Source organism: Panulirus ornatus, chromosome 2 (assembly GCF_036320965.1).
Source record: "Panulirus ornatus isolate Po-2019 chromosome 2, ASM3632096v1, whole genome shotgun sequence".
Lineage (NCBI taxonomy): Eukaryota > Metazoa > Arthropoda > Malacostraca > Decapoda > Palinuridae > Panulirus > Panulirus ornatus.
This window is the reverse complement of record NC_092225.1, coordinates 44,512,861-44,525,055: the sequence shown is the minus strand read 5'-3', so window position 1 is coordinate 44,525,055 and position 12,195 is coordinate 44,512,861. Positions and strand designations below refer to the sequence as shown.

General features: G+C 40.5%; 1 protein-coding gene across 1 annotated transcript in view; it reads left to right on the top strand.

Annotated features, from left to right (window-relative positions):
* Positions 1–891: 891 nt before the first annotated feature.
* The window catches only part of LOC139752176 (glutamate receptor ionotropic, delta-1-like), a 99,938-nt gene continuing 88,634 nt past the window's right edge, over positions 892–12,195 (top strand). Inside the window, exons 1-3 of the mRNA XM_071668134.1 lie at positions 892–1,055; positions 1,559–1,797; positions 2,051–2,235. Coding sequence (XP_071524235.1) covers positions 907–1,055; positions 1,559–1,797; positions 2,051–2,235 — 573 coding nt within the window. The 5' untranslated portion in view covers positions 892–906. The remainder of the gene's footprint in view (positions 1,056–1,558; positions 1,798–2,050; positions 2,236–12,195) is intronic.

Below are 12,195 nucleotides of genomic sequence, written 5' to 3'. Positions count from 1 at the left end.
CACTTCCCAGGCTCTCTCATCCACAACAGACTGCATACTTGCCTCTCTCTCTCTCTCTCTCTCTCTCTCTCTCTCTCTCTCTCTCTCTCTCTCTCTCTCTCTCTCTCTCTCTCTCTCTCTCTCTCTCTCTCTCTCTCTCTCTCTCTCTCTCTCTCTCTCTCTCTCTCTCTCTCTCTCCAAAACTCTTGCATTCACCTCCCTAACAACCCCATCCATAAACAATTTTAACAACCGTGAAGACATGATGCACCTCTGTCACAAACCGACATTCAGTGAGAACCAATCACTATCTATTCTGTTTCAATACATCTAGTGTACCTGCCAAGAAGTTGTATGTTCACGCTGCCTGCACTATTCCCTCACCTTCCTCATTTTCATATCAATTCTTCAGCCACTTTCTTTATATCATCCTTTTCTCGTTACAAATCACCTTTATTGGAAGAGCTGCGAGTCATTGCTTTGTATTAAAGCTAGTTTTACTCATTTTCAAAGTTTCTTGGACCATTATTTTTATTTCTTCTACAATTTCAAAAAAGAGAATAATCCTCTCAGATGCTTTTTTCTTCCCTCAGTCATAAGTGATCACTTGTGGGTGTATCGGCGATGTCTCTACTGTAGGAACGGGGAGCGTGGTATACAGCTTGCCAGCCACTGGAACCTGACCTCAGAGACCCACTGTACAGACAACGTATTCCCTGGCACGTATACAGAGATGTAGATATCTGTCTATATACATATGTCCCTAAAATGGCTGAAACATACTCATTAGGTACGGACAAATATCCTCCCTTACAGGACACTTAGATATGGATGTCTAACTATGTCCATATGTCGCCCTAAAAGAGATGAAACACACAACTTAACTGCAGACTGATATTCTTTCCTACAGAACAGGTGAAGGACTTAATGGGTCGAAAACTCCGTATCGTGACAGTGCCTTACTTCCCTTACATGGACTTCCGAAGGGATAGAGATGTACCTGGCACCACTGTCACGCCAAAAGACTCAATTGACACTCGTTTGATTTACACCTTTGCCAAAGCCCTTAACTTTACGTAAGTCCTTTTATTCCGTTTTGTGATTGATAGTGTATAATAAGTTTCTTTTGTCCTTAAAATCACCATATGAGCTTTGTTCCCAAATAATTTTTTTATTAGGCGGAGTCAATGTTGAGGTGACGGCAAGATTTTTTTCCTTTTTTCACTTTGCTGATATTGCTGGCGAGCTATTTGTCCCATCATATCTAAGCTGTTGAGCTGGACGTAAAATTTCCTGTTTACTTATGTAAGACACATCTATCTTCTGTCTATTTTTGTTCTTTGAGTTTCTCATCCTTTCTTGTTTCGTGAATATTTCTTTTTTATTATCACAATGCATCGCCCTTTTTTTGCATTCTAGTTCTGACCAGAATGAAGAATTTTGTAAGTGAATGCGTCTGTAAATTCTAAATGTTTTCATACTTCTATGAATCCGTCTCTCTCTATATCTATTTGTCAGTCTTTCCAATCTGTCTTAGCTCTGTGGCCTTAGGACCTATTCTACTATCTATTCTGTCCAGGTTCGAGATCCGTGAGGAACCTAATCGCACATGGGGATTACAAGAGGGTGGCGTTTTCACTGGAATGATGGGTCAGCTACAGCGGGAGGAAGCAGACTTCTGCACTATAGCGGGGCCGTCGCCAGAGCGTCTGGAGGTTGTAGAATACTTGAGGGGATATCCGTCTGATCTGATGACTGTAACAACCTTGAAACCCTCGCTGCTACCAGAGCACCTCTCACTCATAAGAGCTTTTGAAGGTACTGTGACCAAACCACACCTTAAGTTACGTCAAGGCAAAAGATACTGGACGATACGAGTTTCCAGTCCTACGTTCATTTAGTTATCACATGTTTTTGATTACCTTTTGGAATTTTATTGATAAAAAAAAGAATTATGATTAGTCACACACTGTTCTTAAACTGGACAAAGATAAGTTGCATCATATATAATTTTTTACTGAATGAGTTAACTTTCAAACTCTAGCAGCTGATCGTATCACACCTCCTCTAGGAGAACTTTGGTTATTGCTACTGGGGAGCGTGGCGGGGTGGGGCACAATTCTGTGGCTCCTGCAAAAGACATGGTGGTGGTTGCGAGGAGGGCGCAATGTCAAATTCAGCGCTGCCCTAATGTATAGCTGGGGTGCTCTCATGGAGCAGCCGCCTACATACCCCTACGCCAACACATCTGCTAGAGTGAGTGCTGCATTACACTTACAAAAGCATCCCTGCAGATATCATGCATCTGTCTTATACACTGATATTGCTCTGGAGAAGTTCTACTTTCTTTATGTGATACCTGATTTACACACACACACACACACACACACACACACACACACACACACACACACACACACACACACAACACACACACACACACACACACACACACACACACACACACACAAGAAGGTAGAGAAAAGACAGACACACAGGAAGGTGGCGATGCTGTTTTCTGTGGGGTGGGGTGTCGCCGGGAATGGATACAGGCGAGTAATGTGACAGCACACTTCAGTAAGAGTTCCTACAATCTACATTAACATGTAATGTTTCTATACATGTGGCACGACATGGTTCGTGGAGACAATCCACCTCATCAGGTGCCAGTACTTAAGAAAGTTATTTACATCCCAACATCACATTTGAGTCCCGCCGTCCAGCACCAAGCACTGTCTGCTTTGTCTGGCAGGATTGACCTGGATAGCTGGGTGTGTCTTGAAAACTTGTTTTCGTGTTATGTCAATTCTCTCATGATGATTTGGTTAATGCTAGAATAGGTTTTATAACTGCCTTGCAAGAAAGTCAAGTTCTTAGTATTAGCAATTAAGACAGATTCAATGACGTTGGGTGTGGCATAATCAGCAGAGGGGTATAGAATAACAGGATTTTCAAGATCTACGGGGTGATCATTTTCATGACAATGTTTAGCGATTGCATTTTTGTGGTCATCCCTGCGTACTAAATGACGGTGCAAATAACACCTCTCCGTTACAGTCTTACCTGTCTGGCCCACATAAATATATTTACATGCGTTGCACTATACAACGTAAATACTCCCAGTTGTTGTATGATTTGGCTTACTATTGATTAAGGTCATACTGAGGGTGTTATTGTACTGGAAAGCAATATTACAAGCACTATTCTTTGTTGAGAGAATAGGGCATCACTAAACATTTAGAATTATCCTTATTAGGCACATTTTTGATACAAAAAACATAAAAAGTCTAGATTTCCAGTAAGCTCACAAAACATTTGAGATAATATAACTGCCTCAGGATACGTCTTATATGACGACATTCATCTACCAGGGCTGTGGGAACACATATCCGTAGTGCTCTAAAAAAGAAACATAACTAAAGATATTTTTTACAAAAGAATCAAGTACTGTAGATCTTGAAAGAGAAATGATCATATCCCTAGTTATCAACAGATCAAGAACGTGAAGGCTAACTTTTTCTTTTTAATATCGAATCTTGAATTTGATGATGGAGTGGAAATAAGTTCAGGAAGAAAAATAATATTCTTGAGAATACGGTCATAACGATCACATACCATCAACATATGTATATATATATATATATATATATATATATATATATATATATATATATATATATATATATATATATATATATATATATTGGAAAGGATCACAATTTTGCGCGTGATCAAGATATTCCTATGAGTCCACGGGGAAAATAAAACACGAAAAGTGTTTCATTTTCCCCGTGGACTCATAGGAATATGAGAGGGTTAGGGAAAATGATTTGGTAAACAGAGAAGAGGTAGTGAAAGCTTTGCGGAAGATGAAAGCCGACAAGGCAGCAGGTTTGGATGGTATTGCAGTGGAATTTATTAAAAAAGGGGGTGACTGTATTGTGGACTGGTTGGTAAGGTTATTTAATGTATGTATGACTCATGGTGAGGTGCCTGAGGATTGGCGGAATGCGTGCATAGTGCCATTGTACAAAGGCAAAGGGGATAAGAGTGAGTGCTCAAATTACAGAGGTATAAGTTTGTTGAGTATTCCTGGTAAATTATATGGGAGGGTATTGATTGAGAGGTTGAAGGCATGTACAGAGCATCAGATCGGGGAAGAGCAGTGTGGTTTCAGAAGTGGTAGAGGATGTGTGGATCAGGTGTTTGCTTTGAAGAATGTATGTGAGAAATACTTAGAAAAGCAAATGGATTTGTATGTAGCATTTATGGATCTGGAGAAGGCATATGATAGAGTTGATAGAGATGCTCTGTGGAAGGTATTAAGAATATATGGTGTGGGAGGAAAGTTGTTAGAAGCAGTGAAAAGTTTTTATCGAGGATGTAAGGCATGTGTACGTGTAGGAAGAGAGGAAAGTGATTGGTTCTCAGTGAATGTAGGTTTGCGGCAGGGGTGTGTGATGTCTCCATGGTTGTTTAATTTGTTTATGGATGGGGTTGTTAGGGAGGTAAATGCAAGAGTTTTGGAAAGAGGGGCAAGTATGAAGTCTGTTGGGGATAAGAGAGCTTGGGAAGTGAGTCAGTTGTTGTTCGTTGATGATACAGCGCTGGTGGCTGATTCATGTGAGAAACTGCAGAAGCTGGTGACTGAGTTTGGTAAAGTGTGTGAAAGAAGAAAGTTAAGAGTAAATGTGAATAAGAGCAAGGTTATTAGGTACAGTAGGGTTGAGGGTCAAGTCAATTGGGAGGTGAGTTTGAATGGAGAAAAACTGGAGGAAGTAAAGTGTTTTAGATATCTGGCAGTGGATCTGGCAGCGGATGGAACCATTGAAGCGGAAGTGGATCATTGGGTGGGGGAGGGGGCGAAAATTCTGGGGGCCTTGAAGAATGTGTGGAAGTCGAGAACATTATCTCGGAAAGCAAAAATGGGTATGTTTGAGGAAATAGTGGTTCCAACAATGTTGTATGGTTGCGAGGCGTGGGCTATGGATAGAGTTGTGCGCAGGAGGATGGATGTGCTGGAAATGAGATGTTTGAGGACAATGTGTGGTGTGAGGTGGTTTGATCGAGTGAGTAACGTAAGGGTAAGAGAGATGTGTGGAAATAAAAAGAGCGTGGTTGAGAGAGCAGAAGAGGGTGTTTTGAAGTGGTTTGGGCACATGGAGAGAATGAGTGAGGAAAGATTGACCAAGAGGATATATGTGTCGGAGGTCGAGGGAACGAGGAGAAGAGGGAGACCAAATTGGAGGTGGAAAGATGGAGTGAAAAAGATTTTGTGTGATCGGGGCCTGAACATGCAGGAGGGTGAAAGGAGGGCAAGGAATAGAGTGAATTGGAGCGATGTGGTATACCGGGGTTGACGTGCTGTCAGTGGATTGAATCAAGGCATGTGAAGCGTCTGGGGTAAACCATGGAAAGCTGTGTAGGTATGTATATTTGCGTGTGTGGACGTATGTATATACATGTGTTTGGGGGGGGGGGTTGGGCCATTTCTTTCGTCTGTTTCCTTGCGATACCTCGCAAACGCGGGAGACAGCGACAAAGTATAATAAAAAGAAATATATATATATATATATATATATATATATATATATATATATATATATATATATATATATATATATATATATATATATATATGCCGGGGTAGAGAGAGTGGTGAGAGTAAGTGAGCTTGGGAAGGACACTTGTGTGAGGAAGTACAAGGAGATATTGAGTACAGAATAGAAAAAGGTGAGAACAAAGGATGTAAGGGGAGTGGGGGAGGAATGGAATGTATTAAGGGAAGCAGTGATGGCTTGCGCAAAAGATGCTTGTGGCATGAGAAGCATGGGAGGTGGGTTGATTAGAAAGGGTAGTGAGTGGTGGGATGAAGAAGTAAGATTATTAGTGAAAGAGAAGAGAGAAGCATTTGGACGATTTTTGCAGGGAAAAAATGCAAATGAGTGTGAGATGTATAAAAGAAAGAGGCAAGACGTCAAGAGAAAGGTGCAAGAGGTGAAAAAGATGGCAAATGAGAATTGGGGTAAGAGGGGATCATTAAATTTTAGGGAGAATAGAAAGATCTTTTGGAAGGAGGTAAATAAAGTGCGTAAGACAAGGGAGCAAATGGGAATTTCAGTGAAGGGCGCTGATGGGAAGGTGATAACAAGAAGTGGTGATATGAGAAGGAGATGGAATGAGTATTTTGAAGGTATGTTGAATGTGTTTGTTCATAGAGTGGCATATATAGGGTGTTTTGGTCGAGGTGGTGTGCAAAGTGAGAGGGTTAGGGAAAATGATTCGGTAAACAGAGAAGAGGTAGTAAAAGCTTTGCGGAAGATGAAAGCCGTCATGGCAGAGGGTTTAGATGGTATTGCAGTGGAATTTATTAAAAAAGGGGGTGACTGTATTGTTAACTGGTTGGTAAGGTTAATTAATGTATGTATGATGCATGGTGAGGTGCCTGAGGATTGGCGGAATGCTTGCATAGTGCCATTGTACAAAGGCAAGGGGGATAGGAGTGAGTGTTCAAATTAGAGAGGTATAAGTTTCTTGATTATTCTGGTGAAATTATATGGGAGGGTATTAATTGAGAGGGTGAAGGCATGTACAAAGCATCAGACTGGGGAAGAGCAGTGTGGTTTCAGAAGTGGTAGAGGATGTGTGGATCAGGTGTTTGCTTTGAAAAATATATGTAAGAAATACTTAGAAAAGCAAATGGATTTCTATGCATCATTGATGGATCTGGAGAAGGCATATGATAGAGTTGATAGAGATGCTCTGTGGAAGGTATTAAGAATATATGGTGGGAGTCAGGTTGTTAGAAGCAGTGAAAAGTTTTTTATCAAGGATGTAAGGCATGTGTACGTGTAGGAAGAGAAGAAAGTGATTCGTTTCTCAGTGAATATAGGTTTGCGGCAAGGGTGTGTGATGTCTCGATGGCTGTTTAATTTGTTTTTGGATGGGTTTGTTAGGGAGGTGAATGCAAGAGTTTTGGAAAGAGGGGCAAGTATGCAGTCTATTGTAGATGAGAGAGCTTGGGAAGTGAGTCAGTTGTTGTTCACTGATGATACAGCGCTGGTGGTTGATTCGTGTGAGAAACTGCAGAAGCTGGTGACTGAGTTTGGTAAAATCTGTGAAAGAAGAAAGTTAAAAGTAAATTGGAATAAGAGCAAGGTTATTAGGTATAGTATGGTTGAGGGCCAAGTCAATTGGGAGGTAAGTTTGAATGGAGAAAAACTGGAGGAAGTAAAGTGTTTTACATATCTGGGAGTGGATCTGGCAACGGATGGTACCATGGAAGCGGAAGTGAACGTAGGGTTGGGGAGGGGGTGAAAATTTTGGGAGACTTGAAGAATGTTTGGAAGTAGAGAACATTATCTCGGAAAGCAAAAATGGGTATGTTTGAAGGAATAGTGGTTCCAACAATGTTTTATGGTTGCGAGGCGTGGGCTATGGATAGAGTTGTGCGCAGGAGGGTGGATGTGCTGGAAATGAGATGTTTGAGGACAATGTGTGGTGTGAGGTGGTTTGATGGAGTAAGTAATGAAAGGGTAAGAGAGATGTGTGGAAATAAAAACAGTGTTGTTGAGAGAGCAGAAGAGGGTGTTTTGAAATGGTTTGGTCACATGGAGAGAATGAGTGAGGAAAGATTGACCAAGAGGATATATATGTCAGCATTGGAGGGAACGAGGAGAAGTGGGAGACCAAATTGGAGGTGGAAAGATGGAGTGAAAAAGATTTTGAGTGATCGGGGCCTGAACATGCAGGAGGGTGAAAGGCGTGCAAGGAATACAGTTAATTAGAATGATGTGGTATACCGGGGTCGACGTGCTGTCAATGGATTGAACCAGGGCACTGGAAGCGTCTGGGGTAAACCATGGAAAGTTCTGTGGGGCCTGGATGTGGAGAGGGAGCTGTGGTTTCGATGCATTATTATATGATAGCTAGAGACTGAGTGTGAACGAATGGAGCCTTTGTTGTCTTTTCCTAGCGCTACCTCGCACACCTGAGGGGGGAGGGGGTTGTTAATCCAAGTGTTGTGAGGTGGCGATGGGAAAAAATAACGGCAGACAGTATGAATTAAGTACATGTGTATATATGTATTAGTCTGTGTATGTATATTTAGGTGTACAATGGGATGTATAGGTATGTATATTTGCGTGTGTGGATGTGTATGTGTATACATGTGTATGTGGATGGCATTCCTTCGTCTGTTCGCTAGCGTTACCTCGCTAACGCGGGAGACAGCGTTATATATATATATATATATATATATATATATATATATATATATATATATATATATATATATATATATATATATATATATGGAGGAAGTGAAGTGTTTTAGATATCTGGGAGTGGATCTGGCAGCGGAAGGAACCATGGAAGCGGAAGTGGATGATAGGGTGGGGGAGGGGGCGAAAATTCTGGGAGCCTTGAAGAATGTGTGGAAGTCGAGAACATTATCTCGGAAAGCAAAAATGAGTATGTTTGAAGGAATAGTGGTTCCAACAATGTTGTATGGTTGCGAGACGTGGGCTATGGATAGAGTTGTGCGCAGGAGGATGGATGTGCTGGAAATGAGATGTTTGAGGACAATATGTGGTGTGAGGTGGTTTGATCGAGTAAGTAACGTAAGGGTAAGAGAGATGTGTGGAAATAAAAAGAGCGTGGTTGAGAGAGCAGAAGAGGGTGTTTTGAAATGGTTCGGGCACATGGAGAGAATGAGTGAGGAAAGATTGACCAAGAGAATATATGTGTCGGAGGTGGAGGGAACGAGGAGAAGAGGGAGACCAAATTGGAGGTGGAAAGATGGAGTGAAAAAGATTTTGTGTGATCGGGGCCTGAACATGCAGGAGGGTGAAAGGAGGGCAAGGAATAGAGTGAATTGGAGCGATGTGGTATACCGGGGTTGACGTGCTGTCAGTGGATTGAATCAAGGCATGTGAAGCGTCTGGGGTAAACCATGGAAAGCTGTGTAGGTATGTATATTTGCGTGTGTGGACGTATGTATATACATGTGTATGGGGGTGGGTTGGGCCATTTCTTTCCTCTGTTTCCTTGCGCTACCTCGCAAACGCGGGAGACAGCGACAAAGCAAAAAAAAAAATATATATATATATATATATATATATATATATATATATATATATGTATATATATATATATATATATATATATATATATCCCTGGGGATAGGGGAGAAAGAATACTTCCCACGTATTCCCTGCGTGTCGTAGAAGGCGACTAAAAGGGGGAGGGAGCGGGGGGCTGGAAATCCTCCCCTCTCACTTTTCTTTTTTTAATTTTCCAAAAGAGGGAACAGAGAAGGGGCCCAGGTGAGGATATTCCCTCAAGGGCCCAGTCCTCTGTTCTCAACGCTACCTCGCTAATGCGGGAAATGGCGAATAGTATGAAAAAAAAAAAAAAAAAAAAAAAAAATATATATATATATATATATATATATATATATATATATATATATATATATATATATATATATATATATTTATATACATATATATATATATATTTTTTTTTCGCAAAGATGGAACAGAGAAGAGGGCCAGATGAGGATATTCCCAGAAATTCCCAGTCCTCTGTTCTTAACGCTACGTCGCTAACGCGGGAAATGGCGAATAGTGTGAAAGAAAGATATATATATATATATATATATATATATATATATATATATATATATATATATATATATATATATATATATATATATATTTTTTTTTTGCTTTGTCGCTGTCTCCCGCGTTTGCGAGGTAGCGCAAGGAAACAGACGAAAGAAATAGCCCAACCCATCCCCATAGACATGTATATACATACGTCCACACACGCAAATATACATACCTACACAGCTTTCCATGGTTTACCCCAGACGCTTCATATGCCCTGATTCAATCCACGTCAACCCCGGTATACCACATCGTTCCAATTGACTCTATTCCTTGCCCTCCTTTCACCCTCCTGCATGTTCAGGCACCGATCACACAAAATATTTTTCAATCCATCTTTCCACCTCCAATGTGGTCTCCCAAATTATATATATATAAAAATTATATATATAAAAAAAAAGAAAAAAAAAATGAAGTCGGTTGTGGATGAGAGAGCTTGGGAAGTAAGTCAGTTGTTGTTCGCTAATAATACACCGCTGGTGGCTGATTCATGTGAGAAACTGAAGAAACTGGTGACTGAGTTTGGTAAAGTGTGTGAAAGAAGAAAGTTAAGAGTAAATGTGAATATGAGCAAGGTTATTAGGTATAGTAGGGTTGAGGGTCAAGTCAATTGGGAGGTAAGTTTGAATGGAGAAAAACTGGAGGAATTAAAGTGTTTTAGATATCTGGGAGTGGATCTGGCAGCGGATGGAGCCATTGAAGCGGAAGTGAATCATAGGGTGGGGGAGAGGACGAAAATCCTGGGAGCCTTGAAGAATGTGTGGAAGTTGAGAACATTATCTCCGAAAGCAAAAATGGGTATATTTCAAGGAATGGTGGTTCCAACAATGTTGTATGGTGCGATGCGTGGGCTATGGATAGAGTTGTGCGCAGGAGGGTGGATGCGCTGGAAATGAGATGTTTGAGGACAATGTGTGGTGTGAGGTGGTTTGATCGAGTAAGTAATGTAAGGGTAAGAGAAATGTGTGGAAATAAAAAAAGCGTGGTTGAGAGAGCAGAAGAGGGTGTTTTGAAATGGTTTGGGCACATGGAGAGAATGAGTGAGGAAAGATTGACCAAGAGGATATATGTGTCGGAGGTGGAGGGAACGAGGAGAAGTGGGAGACCAAATTGGAGGTGGAAAGATGGAGTGAAAAAGATTTTGAGTGATTGGGGCCTGAACATGCAGGAGGGTGAAGGGCGGGTAAGGAATAGAGTGAATTGGATCGATATGGTATGCCGGGGTTGACGTGCAGTCAGTGGATTGAATCAGGGCATGTGAAGCGTCTGGGGTAAACCATGGAAAGTTGTGTGGTGCCTGGATGTGGAAAGGGAGCTGTGGTTTCGGGCATTATTACATGACAGATAGAGACTGAGTGTGAACGAATGGGGCCTTTGTTGTCTTTTCCTATCGCTACCTCGCACACATGTGTGGGAGGGGGATGGTATTCCATGTGTGGCTAGGTGGCGATGGGAATGAATAAAGGCAGACAGTGTGAATTGTGTGCATGGGTATATATGTATGTGTCTGTGTGTGTATATATATGTGTACATTGAGATGTATAGGCATGTATATTTGCGTGTGTGGACGTGTATGTATATACATGTGTATGGGGGTGGGGTGGGCCATTTCTTTCGTCTGTTTCCTTGCGCTACCTCGCAAACGCGGGAGACAGCGACAAAGAAAAAATAAATAAATAAAATAAATATATATATATATATATATATATATATATATATATATATATATATATATTTTTTTTTTTTTTTTCATACTATTCGCCATTTCCCGCGTTAGCAAGGTAGCGTTAAGACCAGAGGACTGAGCCTTTCAGGGAATATCCTCACTTGGCCCCCTCCTCTGTTCCTTCATTAGGAAAACTAAAAAAGAGAGGGGAGGATTTCCAGCCCCCCCGTTCCCTTCCCTTTTAATCGCCTTCTACGACACGCATTGAATACGTGGGAAGTATTCTTACTCCCCTATCCCCAGGGAGCGGGTGGCTGATAATCCTCCCCTCTCGTTTTTTTTTTACTTTCCAAAAGAAGGAACAGAGAAGGGGGCCAGGTGAGGATGTTCCCTCAAAGGCCCAGTCCTCTGTTCTTAAGGCTACCTCGCTAACGCGGGAAATTGCGAATAGTTTGAAAGAAAGATATATATATATATATATATATATATATATATATATATATATATATATATATATATATATATATATATATATATATATATATATATATATATATATATATATATATATATATATATATATATATATATATATATATATATATATGTAAATATATATATATATATATATATATATATATATATATATATATATATATATATATATATATATATATATATATATATATATATATATATATATATATATATATATATATATATATATATATCTGGGAGTGGATCTGGCTGCGGATGGAACCATGGAAGCGGAAGTGGATCATAGGGTGGGGGAGGGGGCGAAAATTCTGGGGGCCTTGAAGAATGTGTGGAAGTCGAGAACATTATCTCGGAAAGCAAAAATGGGTATGTTTGAAGGAA